General features: G+C 40.5%; 1 protein-coding gene across 2 annotated transcripts in view; it reads left to right on the forward strand.

Moving 5' to 3' along the window:
- Positions 1-8,530: 8,530 nt before the first annotated feature.
- The window catches only part of CLEC2L (C-type lectin domain family 2 member L), a 28,770-nt gene continuing 15,890 nt past the window's right edge, over positions 8,531-21,410 (forward strand). For both annotated transcript variants that reach the window (XM_031939173.1, XM_003771656.2), the window contains exon 1: positions 8,531-9,016. In XM_031939173.1, the coding sequence (XP_031795033.1) occupies positions 8,827-9,016 (190 nt within the window). In that variant the 5' untranslated portion in view covers positions 8,531-8,826. The remainder of the gene's footprint in view (positions 9,017-21,410) is intronic.

Here is a 21,410-nt window from a genome sequence, read left to right on the forward strand (position 1 = left end):
TCTCCTCTATTTTATGCTATTCATCAATCAAAATGCTAACACAAAGTGACCCCAGATATCTTAGGGAAAAACTGACTCAGATGAGAAAAACAATTATAGTTCTAAATCCCCCATTCCTTTGATTCTAATCTCTTAATTTCTGTTATACTAAAAGGGATTGGGGAATATCACTATGACAAAAATGTTGCCGCCTTGTACCTAGAGCCACCAGTGTCCAGTGTTCCCTCTTCCACACTGGATAATAGAATTCATTAATAGTGAGAAAAGCTAGAATATTTCCACAAGTTATAGGAGATTTTGAATAAAGCAATCCTTTGATCCATTTTAAAAAATGTTCTTTTTTCCTTTGGTCTTAATGATCTGAGGCTTATAGAATAGATTTCGTTTGAAGCAACTTTCCAAACATCCATTTTTTAGAGAGTAGATTTCATAAGAAGTAACTCAAGTAATTCACCATAAATATTTTTTTTTCTGTCAGTTTCATAGAATGGAGGCTTTCTTATGAGACAGATTTGCCTTAAAGAGAAGGAACATATTTCTTCGCAGATTTTTTATTATTTCCTCCCTTTTCTACCCCAAATGTTCTCTCTTGTCATTTGGCCTTGGAGGGTTGAGATTGTTTTATATCAAGGAGATTTTGCATAAAACTCTTAATTGCACGTGTCACTCAGCTTGTTCTTTCCACAGAGGAAATTGACATTAAGCATTTTTTACATTTGTATATATATTTTTCCACTAGAAAATGTTTCCTTCTTCTTGGAGTTTAACCTCATAGACTTGGAGAATTCCTTAGAAGTCTATGGCATCTTAATCAATGAGCTAAAATAGCTCTCCTTTTTTTCTTTTTTAATCTATCCATTCATTTGATCCTCCCTCCCTCATTAACAACTTTTATTGATGCCTTAAAACAAAAACAGTATTGTTTGATTATTTCACCTCCCACCTCTGGAACCCTATGACTTCCCTTGAAACAAATAAAATTTTGAGCAAAAACAACTTAAAAAAAAAAACAATACCTCAATATCTCTCTGAGGTTAAAAAAAAAAAAAAAAAAAAAAGGTACATTTTCTCTTTTCCTTGTGGCCAAGGCAGCTAGTGTTGCTTTCACTTCACTATTATGGTCATTGTATACATTGTTCCCTAGCTTCATTGCACCAGTTCATAAAAATCTTCCCATGTTTCTCTGAATTCCTCATATTTATGTTTCTTATGATGCCATAATATTTTTTTACCTTTGCATACCACAATTTATTTAAGTGCATGTTTCTTCTTTGGGAACTAGGTGGTATAATGGATTGAGCATGGATTCTTGAGTCAGGAAGAGCCGAGTTCAAATTCTGCCTCAGGTACTTATTAGCTATATGACCATGGACAATTCACTTAATTCTATTTGTCTCTGTTTCTTCATCTGTAAAATGAACTGGAGAAGAAAATGACGAATCATTCCAGTATCTTTGCCAAGAAAACCCCAATTGAGGTCACAAAAAGTCAGACATAACTGAAATGATTCACAGGTTTCCCTTTTATTTTTATTAGTTCCTTTTTAGCTATTGTCTAATTCTCTACATTTGGGTTTATTGTGTTATCTTAGTAAACTTGTGCTCAGGTTGGACTCTACCATGTATCTCTACCCTCTTACCTATTTGAATTATTATTATTCCCTCCTCACAATTAACTCCATGAAAACTAGGTTTTGTTTAAAATACACAGTAAAAAAAAAAAAACAAAAAAAAAAAAACATAGAAGATTTGTAGTTACCTCTGTCTCTGCAGTATCTTTTCTTTTTTTAATGACTGTGATCAGCATGAAGTCAACATTAGAATCAATGGATAATAGGAACATAAATAATTATTTTTGGCAACCTCTTTGCTATCCCCTTTACTTGAACAAGGCTTTCACAATAAAATTTTTGATTGTTTTCTTTTTTAAAGTTTTTTTTAAACACTGTCAAAATAACCAGTCCTTGAAATAAAAAAGGCTAAAACAATGTGATCATTTATTTTATTGTGACCACTCCCCAGTCACATGTTCATGGCAGTGAATGCATTCTCAAGAAACACAATGCTGACAGCCTCTGTGGATGTGCAAGATATGAAAAGGGATCTAGAAAGTACACCAAGTCTAACCTGTTTGTTCTTCCAGAGGAAGCAGCACCAAGCCCACAACCCAGTCAACAAGCTGGAAAACTATTGTTTTCTGTTGGTGGCAGCAACAAAAAAGAAGAAGAAACATTCCCTTGAGTTTCATACTAAATTGAGAAGGATTTTCTGAAAGTCACTGCTACCCAAAACTGAACTCAATAATTCAAATGTGATCCAAGGTAGAATATAGTCCTTAGTGTTGGATGTTCTGCCTTTTTTGAGGCAAACTCTCATGAGGAGATTAATTTTTTTTGATAAGTTGCATAAAAGAAGCCATAAGGAGCCATCATGAACTATAACTATGGATGGTTAGGACCAATCACTTGTCTCTGTCAACTCTGTCAATAACTCTGTCTTTCTCCTAACAATAATGAGATGAGATTCTTGATTTTGGGCTCCTAACAAACATCATAAACATTACAATCTCCCTGTGAAATATTTGATTCTTTGTCCACTTTTGTTAATCAGATGAATATTCATTGAGTACCACTATATATAAATTATACTCCTGGATAGATGGTTCACTAGGAAAGATTGTAGATCTAAAAACAACTAAAAGATAAAGTGTTCTGTGATAGGTGCCTCTTGAAGTCATTAGTTTAGGACTAGGATAATTAGAAGTTATAGGATGAGAGCTGGGTATCCAATGACATCATAAGGCATGTAATATTTGGGGTGGTGAAAATGACAATCCAAGCCTCAGTTTTTTGATCTCTAAGATCTCTCTATAAATTGCAAAGATCTTTGCAATCATTTCTTGTTGCTGATTTGTTTTTCAGTCATACCTGACTATGATCCCATTTATGGTTTTTTGGCAAAGATTGTCATTTCCTTCTCCAGCTCATTCTCCTTCTCATGAATAACTGAGACAACCAGAGTTAAAATGACTTGACCACAGTCATATGGTTAGTTTGAGGCTGGATTTGAACTCACAAAGAGGAACTCCTGATTATCCACTGTGCCACTTAGCTGCCCCTTGCAATCACTTGTCAATCAGCCAATAAACATTAAGTACCTACAAGGTGTCAGGCACTGTGCTAAATGGGAGGGATGCAAAAAGAGGTAAAAGACAATTCTTGCCCTTAAAGAGCTTATAATCTTATGGGGGGAATCTTTTCTAATGCCTCTTCCTACCCCTACTCCTCAAATTATACACTTCTCTACCCAAGACAGCTAAGTATTGTGGTGCATAAAGTGCTGGACTTGTAGTCTGGAGGTTTCAATTTTGCTTTAAATAGCTCTGGATAAGTCACTCAATCTCTCTAATTTGCAAAATGGGGATAATAGTATCAACCTCATTGGTCGTTATCAGGATCATATGAGATAATATATGTAGAGCACTTTGTAAATCTTAAAGCACTATATGTTAGCAAACAACAAAAGCAATAATTATTATTATTCCTCGTGTGTGTGTGTGTGTGTGTGTGTGTAGTTGAAGAACTTCCAGCAGCTGTATGTAGTAAAGATAAGGTGAAGAACTTCCAGCAGCTGAACTTCCAAGGACATTTAACTTCCTCTTCTGTATTTTTAGTTTCTCTAGGTCTCTGTGACCTGCGTGAGTATGTTGAGTGGTAGCCAATATATACTTAGATTTCAGACATATGTATTTAACTTCGAATGATGACATTTATCACTGTTCAAGTTACCAACATCTGGCCAATTAGTTGCCTGATGTATGGTTCCTCCCAGAACTCCCAGAACTAATCCTTTGAATCTAAACCCTATAAAAACGTATACCTTATCCCCTTCTTTAGCCCTTCTACCGCGAACTCTCTCTCTTTCCCTCCTCGAGATGGAATTGCTCATTCTCATGAGAATTAATTAAATAAACAACTTTTCTGCATTTTACTTCTGAGAGGTCTCTGAGTAGTCATTTTTGGATAGGATTTTCTATCCCTCACACTTAGGACTATAATAGGACTTTGGGCACCAGCGTAGGACATGTCACAGTAAATTCACTTTTAAATACCACTTTGCTGTTTGCAAAGCATTTCTCCTTTTCCCTCTCCCCACAACAATCCTCTCAGATAGATAGTAGATATTAGTCCTATTTTGCAAATGGGTGGGTTTGGGCGGGGGGAGAGTCTGTGACTACTGCCAATCTCCCACCTCCCTGACTTTTCCTCATTCTGTTCCTGTGAAGATTCTGGGCATTAAGGCTCCTAGGCCAGAACATTATGAAAGAGCTTCAGAAGCATTCCTTGGGGAGGACTCCATGAGAATATAGGAAAGAACAGCTCAGGGTAAAAACATTGATATTCTCATGTTGCTACCTGGGGCATAACCTCAGTCACCCTATGTTAGCTCAGTCTCAAGTCTAGAGATTAATAAATTCTAAACCTGTAGGGGAGAAATTTGAGTAAGGAAGCATTAATGTACAATAAAGAAAATTTCATTTCAAGTATCAATTCTTCCACCTTAATAAAATATCTAGTAGTTTCATTTTCCAAAGGGTATACAGAAACTGATTTATATTCTACGTTTCTATGGCATTTTTGAGATGTTAGAGCAATGAATTTCATTATAATAGTCTCTGGAAAATATTTCAATAAAGCAAGAAGCTTTCTTTTGAAGAAAAATGCACATAATAGATAATCCTAAAGATATTTGGCTATGAATATTTTCTAAGAGTAATTTTGAACAATTTATTCTTTTCTACATTATATTATTTGCTTTCATTCTCACTGTAATTATATTCAGATCTGACTCAATGTCTTAGTAACTGAAATATTTTTTTAAAATCTTTTGCACTGAACAAGAATTTAAAAAATCTTTTCGGAGAAAAAGGTACTCAGTTACCTCTCAGGTAAGAAATAATAGGGGGAGGAAAACTCTTAATCCCAAAGTGATTTCTGACATAAACTATTTAATTTTTTAAAAGTTTTTTTTAAGCACAATCTTTTCTAAATAAGCCCTTTCCTCATCCTGCACCTACTCAGTCCAATGAGCCTTTCCCTTTAAATAAAGTGGATGGGGAGGGGAGAGGAGGAGAGGGCAGGGAGAAAGCCATTAAGGAACATCTATCAACATATATTGACTATCTGATAGTACCAGCAGCCTTCTGCAATCCAAATCCCCCATTTCTCCAACCAAAGGAAAGAGGTACATTTCCTCATCTCTTCTCAGGGGCCAAACTTGGTCATCATGATTACATAGCATTCAATACTATTCATTTCATTTACATTGTTATGATCTTAAATGATTTCTGAAAAAAGGTAGAATCTCTAGAGAAACAATTAGAGAGTGAAGTAATATTTTAAAATTTAGTTAGATTTTTAGATTAAAATTTAGTTTAGATTTAGTTAGATTTTCTGTGTTTGTATGTTTTGTTTTGTTTTTTTTCTTCTTCAGGTATTTGGTGTTTCAGTCTCATCTTCATTTAAAGTTTTCTTAATAGCCTGGATGAAAACCTTAACTTCTCTGGCCCTCAATTTTCTAAATTTTTTTTCTGAAGTAATTGGGGTTAAATGACTTGCCCAGGGTCACACAGCTAAGAAGTGTTAAGTGTCTGAGGTCAGATTTAAACTCAGTTCTTCCTGACTTCAGGACTGGTGCTCTATCATTTCTATCTTTATAATGGGGATCAGCATTAAAATTTTATGGTTCTTATGAGGAAGGCATTATCAGTATCCAGAAAAAGAACTGATAAATAGAATTATGTATAAAATAGTTTTACATACACACACACACACACACACAGAGTTTATTTATGTCTAATGATAGTCATCTCTGAGAGTAGAAGAAAAAGAGAAAAAGAAATTTACATAATTGTGTTGTATATTTGAAAGGAATAGGAAATTATGCTTAATAGTTTTGTGTACAATCATCTTTTTAAAAAAATTATACTATGTTATGGAAATGCTTGTTTTGCTTCATAAATAAAATAAAATAAATTTTATGATTCTTTGTTAGCATAGCATTTTCTTACTTTAGAACCTAAAACAATTTTCTCTGACTTCTAAGGTTGCATGAAAAATCTGGTCTCAAAGGCTCTTCCCTCATCTCTCCTTTCTCCTTAATATATTCCTTTTCCAGTCAAGCTATTTCTTGTCATGTTCCACATGTGACATTTATTTTCACTGAATCAAATTTATATAAATCATCTCCTCTGGTAGAAATATTTACCTTTCTACCAATGCATGTTTTTTACCTCCTTTATCTTTTTTTCAAACTCATTTCCTCTAAAAAATGCTTCCTAATGGAGGTAATAGGGCAGCTGGTGGCAGTGGATAGAACTCTGCCCTAATCAGGAAGGCCTGAGTTCACATTCAAACTTAGGTACTTATTAATTGTGTGACCCTAGGTAAGTCATTTAACCCTGTTTGCCTCAGTTTTCTCATCTGTAAAATGAGCTGGAGAAGGAAATAGTAAACCACTCCAGTATCCTTGCCAAGAAAATCCCAAATGGGGTTATAGAAAGTCAGATGTGGCTGAAAATTGACTACAGAACCACAATAATGGAGGTGATATCTACCACCTAAACTTGTCTTTTCCTCTACTTTAGGCCTCCTTGGACCTTTTATATTATCCAACCCTTGCTATTAAATAGTGACTTACATTTGAAACATTGCTTTTAAATAAAGTGGGTCAGAATAATAATAATTTAAGGTTTGCAAAAGGCTTCCCACATATTTTCTGATTGATTTTCACCACAACTCTGTAGATGCTATTGTTACCTCCGTTTTAGAGATGAGGAAAACAGACTAAGTAGGTTCCAGGCATGATTCTTGAGGGTGAGCTGTGGTCTTGCTTTGTTTCTCTCTTTGGAGTGTTTAATTGACCTTGAGGAAATCACTTTACCTTGATCTGTAAAAGGAAGAGACTGAGCTAGATTATTTCAAGATATAAAATTTCCCCTAAGAACTGCTTTGGCTGCATCCCATCAGTTTTGGTATGTTGTCTCACTGTTGTCATTCTCTTGGATGAAATTATCGATTGTGTCTATGAGTTGTTGTTTCACCCACTCATTCTTTAGGATCAGATTAGTTAGTTTCTAATTAATTTTTGGTGTATTTTCCCTGGCCCGTTATTACATGTGTTTCTTATTACATCATGATCTCAAAAAGATGCATTTACTATTTCTGCCTGAGCTAGATTATCTCTAAGGACCATTCTTCATTTTAAGATTCTATAACCTATATATTAATGGTGGAATGGACTTACTCCTCTCAGAATCCATAAGAATATTAAACCCTGGGATGAAGGAATAGACTCCTTCCGACTAAAAATAATAAATAACCTTTATATATTATTTAGAGATGTAAAATGACTTGCTTAAGATCATATAGCTAATAAGGGTCAAAGGAAACAAGTTTCAATCTCAGCTCTTGATTCAAAATCCATCTTTCGCTCTATCCACTGTACAGTACTGGTACAATCCATTCTTTTTCTTGGCGGGGGTGAGGGAAGGAACCTCTTTGAACCTCTTTGGCAGTTTGGTGAAACTCACCGGTCCCATATTGGACTGATGATTTATAAAATGTACAAAACAAGATACAGGAAGTCAAAAATTAGTGAAAATAAAGATGTATTTTTTTTTTTTTTTAACAAATTCATGGTCACCCTGAAATCCACCTGTAGACTTCGGCTGAAGAATCCCAGCTCTAATTATAAGTCCGAAAGAGTTCTCTTGGTAATTAATCATAGCTTGGCTAAGCCCTATAATAACAAAGGAAATGTGTTTGCTCTCCATGAGGTGCCAGACGCCAACATCACACCACGTCCCCAGGATCTCAAGTCAAACGGATGCTAAGGCGCGCAGAGGACTATGTTTCTGGAAAGCCTTTTCTCTGTGCAAGGTCCCGCTGGGCAGGTCTCTAACCAAGCTCCCGGGCGCTCCCCCTTCCCCATGGCCCGTTCTGTGACCTCTTAAGCGGCCCCTCCAGACTTTGGGGATGCATTTTCTTCCCTCGCTCCCTGGCTCCAGCCCGAATGGGAGCCAGGGAATCTGGGGTGGAGGTGAGAAAGGAGATCCCCGGATCTCCCTTCCTCAAACCCCTCTCTATGCCTGGGGCCTCCCTTTCCCAAACTTCCCATGGACTCTCAAGTCTCTCTATCCTCCCCCCCCCCCCCCCCGCCCCATCCCCAAGCATCTGGATGCTAATAGCTTTCTTTGGCCATGTGGGTCCTTGTGTTCTCGGGGTCCCCTTGCCCCCCATCCCTCAGTGCTCTCTCCCTATTTTGATCTTCCTCCGGATTCCAGGTTCGGGGATCCCTGCAGCCTTCTATTGCTCACATCTTCCCCGCCCCTCTCCCCCAGCACTCCAGCCTCATTGCACTTCTCCTCGGGTCCTCCCGCCCGGCTGCCACCCCGTCGCCTTGGCGCCTCTTCTCCCCACCCTCCTCTTCTTTCTCTCCTCCCTCATTCTCCTCTCTCCCCCTTCCCAAGCTGAGAAACTCTAGAGGCAGATGCTGCGGCTGTGGAAAGTGAAGCAGGAAGGGACGTTTCTCGTTGCTGAGAATCCTGGTCGGGAGAGGAGCTGAACGCGCCGCCACTGTCCCCGAGCTGCTGCAGAAGCTCTTTTCTGCATCCCTCCCATCCTCAGCTCCTGCTCCCACCCGGAGGGAGGGAGGGACAAAGGGAGGGTCCCTGGCCAGTTCGGGCTCGGTTTCCCCCCCAGCCTGGTAACGGAAGTGCCAGGCGCCCTTTAGCAGAGGGGCGGGGGCACCGGAGTGGGAGGGGGGCATGGAGCCTGTCCGGGAGCCCCCCAGGAGGAGTCGGCCCCCTCCGCCACCCGCTCCAGCCGCGGCGGCGGCGGCTTCTTTGCCGAGAGTACTCTCCCCTGGGGACGGGGAGGGCCGGGGCCAGGAGGTGCTGCTGAGAAGATCAGGATCCGGGTACGAGGGCAGTACCAGCTGGAAGGCGGCCTTGGAGGGTAAGCAAGTAACATCCTCCTTCCTCCTCCATGGTTGCTGCCTCCCCAGAGAATCCTGTCCTCTTCTCAGGGTCCCTAGCTAGGACAAGTCCCCGCTGGGGTCCTCTCCTTTCCGACCAGCGTCTGACTCCATCATACTCTTACTACCTTATCCAGCACCCCACCCCCACCCTTCACCCAGACTCCCGGGTAAGAGCTGATCAGCCTGGGGAGTGAAGGTGAGGGTCTGGCGGTTCTCATTTCTGCCGGTGCTAATGACACCATTAGCAGAGTTACCTTGATCTTTTGTCCCTAGAGGTTGGGGCTTGGGGGTGGGAAAAAATTCAGATTTAGAATAGATCAAATGCCATTTGGTAGAAAAGAACCCTGTGCTGGGATTCAAAAGACCTAGATAATCACCTTGGCCTTGAATATTAACTCAATGTGACCTTGCATGAGTAACTTAATGCTTTGGGGTATGGCTTTCCTCATACATAGGCTGGAGCATATTGTACTGCCTACCGACCTCACAGGGATGTCGTGGGCATAAAATGAGATGGTAGATACAAGCACACTTGGGGAAAATAAGTTAACAAAACATGACATAACTGAGTAGCTTTAGGAAATGAATCATCCTCACCCAGTAAAAATGAAGATAAAGTCATGATTTGGACAGAAAAAAGGAAATGAGTAGATCACACATACATCTCTCCCTTGATAAATGTTTTATACTTTTTAGAGCTGGCTTTCCTCAAAGGCTTACCCTACTTCTGAGTATCCCACATGACTCAGAGGAGAGAAATCAACCTGTCACATTGGGTTTAGATAGGTTTTAGACCAGGAGTCCTCAAACTTTTTAAATAGGGGGCCAGTTCACTGTCCTTCGGACTGTTGGAGGGCCGGACTATAGTAAAAACAAAAACTTTGTTTTGTGGGCCTTTAAATAAAGAGACTTCATAGCCCTGGGTGAGGGGGATAATCGTCCTCAGCTGCCGCATCTGGCCCATCGGCTGTAGTTTGAGGACTCCTGTTAGACCTTTGATGTAATTTATATAAGCAGCTCCTCCCAGTGCAGTTCCACATCTTACAGTCAAAGTTACTTGGGACATGGAGAGGTAAGTGACTTGCCCAGGTGCCATAATCAATATGTAGCTGAGGGAAGACTTGAACCTTAGTCATCCTTGCTCTAAAGATAGCACCCTATCCATACCACCACATTTTCTTAACAAATCTGGCTTTATGTCAATACTGAAGTGGTAGAGGGGACTTCCTGAAAGGACGGTGGTGATGTAAGACTGGAAATTAGAAGCCCTGGGTAGTGACTTTGCAAAGACAGGCATTGAAGATGAAGAAAAATATGGCGGTTGTTTTAGAAGACTTGTGGGGTGAGAAAACAGACTAATGGAAACATCAGGAGAAAAGAAAGAACTGAGCAAGAGAAAGTGATGAACTCATATACTGGATTACTGTCAGGATCTGCCTTATCTAAAAGTCCACATTCTAGTGTAAGCCAGCTAGGTGGATTGATTTAACCATAAGTTATCTGTACCTTAGCCTTTTCCCCACTAGATTATGATGTCTCCTTTGCGCTATCATATCCCCCAGACCATAATAATCTACATCCAGGGGTGGTCAGAAATATTCATTGATTGCCAGTTGAGTGACTTCCAGCAGGTTTACCCTAGCCAAAAGGAAAGTGAAAAAAAATGGAGTTATTTCTGCTCCATGAGCTCTCTCAAAGCCCACTAATGCCTTGTGGCTATTCTTCTTCTCCATGGACTTTCACCTCATTCAATCTACCTTCTGGGTTCCTAGGATGGTAAAACAGATGTCTTGTCACAACAGAATATGCTACACAGTGCTGAGAAAGCAGAGGAGGATTCCTGTTGACCCTTGCTCGGATCAAATATGTCACGGTAAGGTCCACTTCATCCCTTGCTGAACTTCATCATGGCTCGTGAGCCAACATTTCACTGTTTTTCATCATGACCCTTTCTTTTCCCTTCAGAGGGAAAAAATAATAGTTACTTTAACTAAGATGGTTTACTTTATCCCCATCCAAAGTTTACTTGGTGCCACTCAGAGAGTCCAACTGGCCTTGGACCATATATTTCACTTTGATAGCTTTTCCAAAAGCATTACCTCTGTGACTCTAAATTTATCTCCCGATTCTGGCAGGCATTTCTGTCATACTTCTGCATCCAACCACAGCTTTTCTCTGTAAACCACAGTCCAATGGAGAAGTAGAAAGGATAAAGCGTGTCATCAAGCCATGGTGTTTTTTGATGTTCATAGGGGCCATTCTTGTTCATGGTCAAATTTTTATGTGCTAATGTGCAGCATACATCCTTTTCTCAGTATGTATTCTGCATGTGGACAACATTCATAAACATATTCTACTGAGCTTTCCTTGCCATCTGTCAGAGATCCACCCAATCTTAGAGTTTGAAGAAATTTCAAGACAGGTTTTCTACTGTTGGCTTCCTTTTATAACCTCCCTGACAAATCATCCTCTGTCTTATATTCCTTGACCCTAGTGGTCACCATTTCAAAGCAGTCTATTCTATTGTGGGACATCTCTAATTGTTGGGGAGTTTTTCTTAATATTTAATTAAAATTTACATCCCTGTAACTTCTACCCATTAATACTAGTTCTGTGCTTTGCCTTACCAGTGATCAAGCAAACATATCTCTATATAACTTAGAAGTGACTTATCCAACACTTGGGCAAGGCCAATGTGAATAAAAAGAAGAGAAAAATTATTGATGCTAGAAGGAATCCAACTTTTTTTTAAGGTAATGTAGTTTGTGTTTTCATGGACTACCACTGAACCAAATAAGTTACTGTCTTTCAGCACTAAGAATCCTTCCCATTCTCTAGTATCATTTCAATTGCATATAAATGATCACTTTCAGCTATCCTGAAGAGCTATTTAATTCATCTCAAAAACTATTTTCCTGGTTTCACAGCCTTTCCCACTTCTTCATTTCCACCTGAACTTGCCCAGACCCTTAAAGATCCTGTGTGATAAGAAAGGCATCATTACTATTTTTGGGGGGATTGCAAGAGTTATGGTCCCGATGGCCATCCTTGTGAATTTGTAGACTGGGCTGCCTCTTGGCTATATCTTGTACTATTTCTATTTTGACCAGTCCCTACAGTGTCAATGTGACATTCTCAGCTGGGGAAGAGAAGAATGCTGTCAGAGTCTGCTCTTTTCTCTTACCATTCCAAACAAGTCAATTAGCCAATTATTGTTCTCTTCCTATTGGAAGAAGGTCATGGTCTGATCTTACCTTGGAATTATCTTCTCAAGAAGAAAGGTTTCCCATCTGAAGCACAATTGACCTCGTTTTGAGGTATTTTTCTTGTTGTTATCATGTGTTGGACATCATGATAAGCTGGGAGCCATTTGACCTTATATCTCACTTTAGAATGAGATGCCTCATGCTCCCTATCACATCACCGATCTACTCTCTCTCTATGGTAAAGATACCAAACTATTCCCTGGCTAGCCTCCTTTGTGCACTGGATTCAGCTCTGACTTCTCTCTTTTTTTCCCCTTAGATTATACCTTTCAGCCTAATACCTATCATTTTCTTTGTGTTCTTGTTCAGAACCATAAATCATTCCTTGTTTGGATAGACATGGAAAGTTAGAAAGGCAAGGGGAAAAGGATTAAAGCACAATTATTATCATTAGATTACTCTAAGATGAAGATCAGGAGAGATTAATAATAATTACCTAATAGGATCAAAGATGGGACTGGTAGTGTCTTAACTAGAAAGAGGGTCAAAATCAGGAATCACAATGATGTCTAAAAGAGGTCTGGCGTTCAAGCTATATTGTTCAGAACTGGGCAAAGAAAAGTTGCCAAGTTAGACAAAATTATTTCAAATTGCCATACTTGGTTTGTTTCTTGAAGAGCATTGTAGGCGTGTATAAGCTGCAACAAGCAACAAATGAGCAACTCCAGAGAACAAGAGTAAAGGATGTCTTTAAAGAATTATATGACAGGAGGATAAAATGGGCTGTGTTACATGACAAGAGCTAGGGATGATAGGTGGATAGCCAGAGTCCTCTGTGATGTTGGAAGAAAGCAAGGAATTTGGCCTCCAACAAACTGGATGCTCCTCTGTGTCAAATGTTGGGAGAACATGATCACTAGTTACTCAATATGGGCAGCCTTGAATGGGTTTTGATTTGTATTATTTTAGTTGATGAGATCACAGGTCTATTTGAGTATTTGAGAACCCTCAGTTTGGTATAGGAGTTATAAATATCCATCCTCTGCTCTCTCCATTTTCTTTGGAAGAACCTTTCACTAGAGGATTCCTACTATTACCATCTACACTATTCTCCATGACAACAAACTGGAAGGTCCATGTTGTGCCACGATTCCCCTTCCCTTTAACTGCTTACATTTGATTCAATATTTTTCAGTCACATAACCTGTGTCTCACTCTGAGCTAGGCTACAAGGAAGAAGTGTAAGAGACATTTATTTTCTCTTTTCCACTCCCAAGTGCCTCTTCCTTTATCCATATTTTATGGAGGCAATGTGGCAAAGTGGACAGAATGTTGAACCTGAAGTCAGGAAGACTTCAAGGGTTCAGGTCCTACTGCTGTAACTGAAGTCATAATAGCCCTACCCTAAAAATGATTTAACTTCTCTGAGACTCAGTTTTGTCATCAGAAACATGGAGATAATGATACATATAGTACATACCTCACAGGGTATTGCTTTGTAAACTTTAAAGTGCTATGTAAGTATTAATTATTATTATTATTACAACATACTTAGCCCAAGGCTTTATAAGACCCATATAAAGTTGGCTGATGATTCTCCTACCAGACAGGACATTGATGTGGGTGAGTATCCTTCTTCACTTTCCATTCCCAAAGATGCTACGTGGCTCAGTGGGCAGCGCACTGCACCTGGAGTCAGGAAAACCTAAATGTGAATTTAATCCCACATGCTTTTACTAGCTGTGTAACCCTAGGTAAATCATTTAACTACCATCTGCCTCAGTTTTCTCATCTATAAAGTGGGATAAAATTGTTATGAGGATAAAATGAGATAATATTTGGAAAGCATTTTGCTAACCTTAAAATGTTATATAAATGCTAGATATTATTATCATTACCATTATTATTATCATCCAGGGTCTAGAGGCCCTGCTCTGGAGAAGGGAAGGATGGGTGATAGTGTGGGTACTAGCCCCAGGGTACAAATCAAATAAGGATGGATGCATCAGGTCTGTCCCATGTTTCTTGGGCCATGTTATTTTTGAATTTAACATTCCAGTAGATGAATTTATTAGGACAGTTGTCCCCTGAAGGAGGCACCCCACTCTGGTTCCTCACTTAATATAGTGTGTTAGTGAAGAGCGAGATGGGGCCAGAAACATATGACAAAAACACTCTAAAAAGAGAGCTTTTCTAAAGAGGAGAATTTAGCAACTTGCCTTGAGTTATATGAAAGTTTAAGCCTCTTTTGTCTCTTTTGTTTGTAGCTAGGAAGAAAGGAAGGAGGCACGTGGATCTCTAAACACCTTGTAGAAATGAAAAGTTAGAGTAGGTCTTGTTGCTCTGAAGTCCATGAGTCTGCCATATTCTTTTAGATTCTTAGATTCAAGAAAGGAAAGGGAATTTACAAACCCTCTATTTCATCCTCCTCATATTACAGATGAGACTCGTCCACTTGATTTAAGGCTTGTTTAATGCTTGTTAATTGATTATTAAGAGTGGAACCAAGCCTTAAAACCAGGTAGTCTGACTGCTGTCCTGTCCAGTATGCTTTTTATTGCATCCTGATTTGGTGGGAGTAGTGGGAGTGGGAGTCCATAAGGAAATCTTATTCCACCACCAGCATCCTGCACCTTAATCTTGGAGAGTGGTCTGGGGCCACAGAGACCTTTAATGCTTTGCTTGTGTTCACACAGTTTTTATTAAAGTCAGAATTTGAATTCAAATCTTCCTATTTCCAAAACCAGATTTCTATCTATGATACAATACTGCTTCCTATGTTGAATACTGTTCCAATATGTAGGTGGGTCCTCAGATGCATCTTGGCTATCTTTCTGTTAAGCACATTGTTTTGTTATAATGACATTTGCTGTAGAACAAGGAGATGGGAAGAACCTTTTTCTTATAAAAGACCACCAGAAAAACTATCTGTGGCCCACCTAAGTCAAAAGCAACTCAATTTAGCTGTACTTTTTAAAATCCACAAAAGTATCTTATATATCTTTTTATATTAGTGTAAGTGAGCATTTCAACAAATACAACAAGGAATATACATACATACAAACATATATATGTGCTGTAGTTAGACCTATTTCAAATCCAGTCTCAGATATTTGACCTTGAACTATGTGTCTTTGGGCATTAAAAAAAAAAAAACTCTGTTTGCCTCAGTTTCCTCATCTGTAAAATGGGATAATAATAGCACCTATCCACAGGATTATTGAGAATAAAGTTAGATACTATTTTTAAAACGTATAGTACAAAGTCTGTAATATAGTAAATTATATAGTAAATTATATATTATTGTTCATTTCCTTTTATAGCTCATTTTACAAATGAGGAAACTTGAGACAAAACAAATTACATGACTTGCCCAGGTCCACAGTTATTAAGTGTCTGAGGCTGGATTGGAATTTAGGAAAATGAGTCTTCCTGCCTTCATGCCTGGCAGCCTGTCCACCGTGCCACTTGGTTGCCTAAGTGATATATAAAGGCTAGCTGTTATCGTAAACATGGCAAGCTATACAAAGGGAAGTACAAACATGAAAGAGAAACATTTGTGCAAGGGAGGGGAGAAAGATAGAGATAGAAAGAGACAGAGATATAGTGGGGAAGGAGTGAGAAAGGATGGAGAAAGACGAGAGACAGAAACAGAAACACACACAAAGAGAGAGATAGAGGCAGAGACACACACATACACAGAAGCAGAAAGACAGAAAAAGACAGAGAGAGACAGAGAGAGACAGAGAGAGACAGAGAGAGACAGAGAGAGACAGAGAGAGACAGAGAGAGAGAGAGGGAGGGAGGGAGGGGTGTAGAGAGAGAGAGGAGGGAGAAAGGATGGAGGGGGAGAGACAGAGAGAGAGGAAAGGAGGAAGGGAGGGAGAGGGAGGGAGGGAAATTTTTCCTGGGGCAACATCCCCATCTTGTGTTCTTTTAGGATAATGCTATTGTGGCTTAATGACTAAACAAAAGTGTTTGGAGAATTCATTACTTTAGCAGAGCCTTGATGGCTATTTGGGGATTTGATTTCAGAGAGCTTATCCAGGATGTCAAGGGCTAAAAAAGTTGGAAAACTCTTTAAAGGGAGCAGATGGTAAGACTCCATTTGGGGTCACAAGCAGGCCTCAGGGAGTTAATGAACTCTAACATACCCCCCCCCCTTCCCTCTCCCCCTCCCCCCAGCACCCTTGGTTAGCAGGGTCCACCTGGCACTGGGGGAGTCTCCTGAGGGCCAGCGCCACATGGAACTCCTAGTGTGTGTTGGACCAAATGGCTTATAAGATCTTTCAGCTCAAAATACTTAATGCTATGATTAGTGAAGGGTTAGTAAAGGGACAGAAGGAAGTAAAGGGGACTGTGGAGTCCTGGAGACCCAAGTTCAAATATTGCCTCAGATACTTAGCATCTGTGGGACCTTAGGCAAGCCACTTTCCACCTCTCTTCCCTATGAAAAGAGGGCAACAAATACTGCTCCCACTTCTTGTAGCTGGAGGATAAAATGCTACAATATTTACACGGCGCTCTGCAACTATTAGCTCTAGTTATTGCTCACGTTGCGCTCTTCATGGCCCCTTCTGACCAGTTCCCTTCCTCTTCAGTAAGTGACTCTATCCCAGCTCCAAAGTATTCTTCTTCAACACTCCTCTTCCCCAGTCTCCCAACTCCCACTGTCTCTGTCTCTGGTCTACCTCCATCTTGTTGTTCGTCCTTCCATGACATCTCGGTGAGGGCTTGTGCATAGGCTGGATTTAAGTGGGCCAGAAGTGGCCAAAGTCATGGGTCTCTCCCTTCTGAAGTCCAGGGGCAGGATAAAAGCCAAAATGTCTGGTAGCGAATGGTTGATCTCGGTGGTTTGGGGGTCTGGCCAAGGTCTAAGCTTTCCACAGTTTTTCTTCTGCCTCCTTGGAACAAATTGTTCACTGGGGAACGCTTGGGCTAGACAGCTCTTTAATTCCCCGACGGGTTTGAGCACTGTTGGGGACTCTCAGTCTGCTCTGGCTCATCTGCCAAGGTGGTTTACCAGGGCATGGGTATATCTTAGGGCTCACCCAAACTCAGGTTAATCAGTCCCAGGTGCTGGGGTTCCTCGTCGGGACAACAAAGAGCTGGGAGTGAGAAGGTTTTACTAATAGGGACTTCTTTCCCAAGGGCCATTTTAAAAGCGATAGAAAGTAGAATGAAGGTAGAGGCTAGAGCTTCTATAAGGGTTTCAGAGGTAAATAGAGAATGTATTCCAGACATGGGAGACCATTTATGCAAAGGGACAGAAGAGGAAGGTGGTAGGAGAAAGAACTAGGAGGCCAGTTCGACTAGAATGGAGCATGAAGAGAAATAACGTCAAATAAAAGTGGAAACATATTGTGGAAGGCTGTGGATGTCTGTCTGGCTGAGGATTTGTGTTTCATTCTAAAGCAAAGACTCTCATCCGGGGTCTGTACATTGTTTTAAAATATGTTTTTTTAACTGGACTTTACTATAATTGATTTTTTTTAATAATCCTATATATTTTAAATATTTAAATGCAGGATTCTGAAAAGGACTCTGCAGGTTTCACCCAACTGGCAAAGAGGATTATGATACAAAAAGAGTGTTGCTTGCATGGTCATAATCAGATCCCTGTGTTAGAATGTCAATTTGACAGCAGGGTGGAGGATAGACTGGAAGTCAGAAAAAGAGAGACCAGTTAGGAGACTAATGAAATAGTCCAGGCTCTCATTAACACCCCCCTTAGACTATCTCAGAGGCTGTAAGAGTAGAGGGAGTATTTATAAGAGGGGGGCAGTAACAGTTATTTCTCTGTATGGTAGCATTTAGGGCAGCTAGATGGCACAGATGATAGAAAGAAGGGCCTAGAGGCTGGAAGAGCTGTGTGACCCATGCAAGTCACTTAATCCTGTTTGCCTCAGTTCCTTCATGATGAGCTGGGGAAGGGGAAATAGCCTAGAACTCTATGATCTTTGCCAAGAAAACCCCAAAGTGGTCGTGAAGAATCATACATGACATGATTGAACAACAGCCCCAACAGTTTACCTCTCTCTTACTTTAGATTTAATTATATATTAACACAGTTTCTGGATTAAAGCCCAAACCTTACCTGGACTTAAAATAAGCATGACTGTCTTACACTGAAACTGTTGTTCCATTATTCTTATTTAAAGCCTCAATGATCTTCCTTTTTCTTTCTTTTTTTTTGGGGGGAGGGCGGGGAGAGGCAATTGGGGTTAAGGACTTGTCCAGGGTCACATAACTAATAAGTATTAAGTGTGTGAGGCTGAATTTGAACTCAGTATCTCCTGACTCCTGGGTCAGACCTCTACCTACTGTACCATCCAGCTGTTTTGGGAGACAGAGGGAGTCCCTAATACTAAAATTAAATGCATGGAGCTTTTTTTTTTTTTTTTTTTTTTAATTAACCAAAGGATATATCCCATGATTTTTGTAATGCTCTGGACCAGACCCTTAAATTTTGAGGAAAAGATCATCTCCAAGAATGGTCCTCCCTACAGTAACATTACTACTACTCTGTGGGATAAATATACTCTATAAACTTGCTCAATTTGGACAGAAGAATTTTGTTTTTGTTAGGAAGATCTACTTAGGGAGGGTGAATTTAAAATAATACAGCCAATTTTACTGTTTGAATCTTCTCCCAAGCAATAATGCTTGTAAATATCAATTTATTATTTTAAGTTTACTGCTTTCAATAGCTCCAATTCTTTTTTTTTTTTTACTCAAAACTTTTTATTTTCAAAATTTCCACATGGAGGGTCAACTAGTTAGTTCAGTGGATAGAGCACCAGCCCAGAAGTCAGGAGGATCTGAGTTCAAATGTGGCCTCAGACACTTAACACTTCCAACTGTGTGACCCTGGGCAAGTCACTTAACCCCAATTACTTCATCAAAACACACACACACAGACACACACATACACACAGATAATTTTCAAAATTCACCCTTACAAAATCTTGTGCTCTAAATTTTTCCCTCCCTTCCCCTCACCCCTCTCTGGATGGCAAGTTATCCAATATATTAAACATCAGTTTAACAGTTAAATCTCAAAAGTTTTTCGGGACACTGCTTATCTATGTGTATGTCTGTGTGTATATGTATGTATATGTGTGTATTTATACATGCTGTGTAAATATATGGACACCTGGTAGTTGTATACACGTATGTATATACACATGTATATTTACATATATACATACAGGTATGCCTTGTATTATATTGTATATGTATTTTATATAACAATATAACAGACATATTTATGTGCTGTTATTATTGTTGAATCATTTTTCAGTCATGTCCTACTAAGACCCTATTTGAGGTTTGATTAGGTACTATTACTTAGATGCAGAGATATGGGAGTACTTTGTCATTTCCTCCTCCAGCTCACTTTACAGATGAGGAAACTGAATTGAACAGAATATAGTGACTTGCTCAGGGTCACACAGTATCTGAGACCAGATTTGAACTGAGGATGATGAGTATTCTTGACTCCAGGTCTGGCATCTAATTGCCCATGTATATTCACACACACACACACACATGCATGTATATGTGCATCCACATATATTTTATTCATATATATGAATATATTCATAATTTAATTTATTCACACATAAATGCACATATATTTATATGTTGTCACTAAAAGACTTGAAAGCAAAAACATAGGTTACTAAGCTTCTCCTCCCACACCGGTATTACGGCCCTCTCTGTTTTTCCCAGCCTCAGATAATATCCGGGCAATTCAGGGAAAGAGCCCGCAAAGATTTCCCAGCGGGACAAAGTTGTTCGGTCTTCCAGTCGTGATCCGTGGGAAGGCTGGAAGTGACAAGGGGAGACTGGGGAGGCGGGGAGAGACAGCCTGCGGTCAGAGAAGGTGAAGGTGGAGGAAAGAGAAAGGACAAAGTGAAAAAAACACAGCCTTGGCTGGAGAGCTCCACTTTGTCACTTAACCCAATCCTTTTAATGTTTAAAACTTCTCGCATTAATATAAACCCGCAACTTCCTGACTGAAGCCACACTTGTGCATTCGGCAAAGTCTCCTCAAGATAATAATTCTCTGCAGGGCCATCAGTTTGTTCTTGCTCCTTCCTTACCATCCTCTCCTCCCTGATGTTCCTCCCCCTCCGCTGCCTTTTATCCCTCCTCTCCTCCCCCTGATGTTCCTCCCCCCGATGTTCCTCCCCCCTCGCAGCCTTTCATCTCCCTCCTCCCCTTCCTGATGTTCCTCCTCCCCTCGCTGCCTTTTATCCCCCCTCCCTCCTCTCCTCCCCTGATGTTCCTCCCCCCCCGCTGCCTTTCATCCCTCCTCCCCTCCCTGAAGTTCCTCCCCTCCGCTGCCTTTCATCCCTCCTCCCCTCCCTGATGTTTCCTCCCCCTCGCTGCCTTTCATCCCTCCTCCTCTCATTGATGTTCCTCCCCCACTCCGCTGCCTTTTATCCCCCCTCCCTTCCTCTCCTCCCTGATGTTCCTTCCCTCTCGCTGCCTTTCATCCCTCCTCCCTCCCTGAAGTTCCTCCCCTCCGCTGCCTTTCATCCCTCCTCCCCTCCCTGATGTTCCTCCCCCCTCGCTGCCTTTCATCCCTCCTCCTCTCATTGATGTTCCTCCCCACTCCGCTGCCTTTTATCCCCCCTCCCTTCCTCTCCTCCCTGATGTTCCTTCCTCTCGCTGCCTTTCATCCCTCCTCCCCTCATTGATGTTCCTCCCCCCTCGCTGCCTTTCATCCCTCCTCCCTCATTGATGTTCCTCCCCCACTCCGCTGCCTTTCATCTCCCTCCCCTCCCTGATGCCCCTCCCATCTCCACTACCTTTCATCCCCCCCCTCCCGCCCAGCTGAAGGTTCCTGGCCCAGGTGCTTATACCATAGAGGTCATGACAACTTTCTCCGTGACTTCAGGAACAAACAAAACCAAAACAAAACTAAAACAGGGAAATCAAACTTTAGTACTTGGTTTTAAATTTGTCTGAAGTTAAACTTTTCTCTGCCTGCCTCTGAACAATCAAAGAATTTATTTTCTCTGGAGCAGCCGGGGGTGCGGTGGATAGAGCTCTAGGCCTGAATTCAGATCCAGCCTGAGATACATAATAGCCGGACAATCTTAGACTAGTCATTTAACCTATTTGCCTCAGTTTCCCCAAGTATAAAATGGGGATA

This window comes from Sarcophilus harrisii, chromosome 5 (assembly GCF_902635505.1).
Source record: "Sarcophilus harrisii chromosome 5, mSarHar1.11, whole genome shotgun sequence".
In the NCBI taxonomy this organism is placed as follows: domain Eukaryota; kingdom Metazoa; phylum Chordata; class Mammalia; order Dasyuromorphia; family Dasyuridae; genus Sarcophilus; species Sarcophilus harrisii.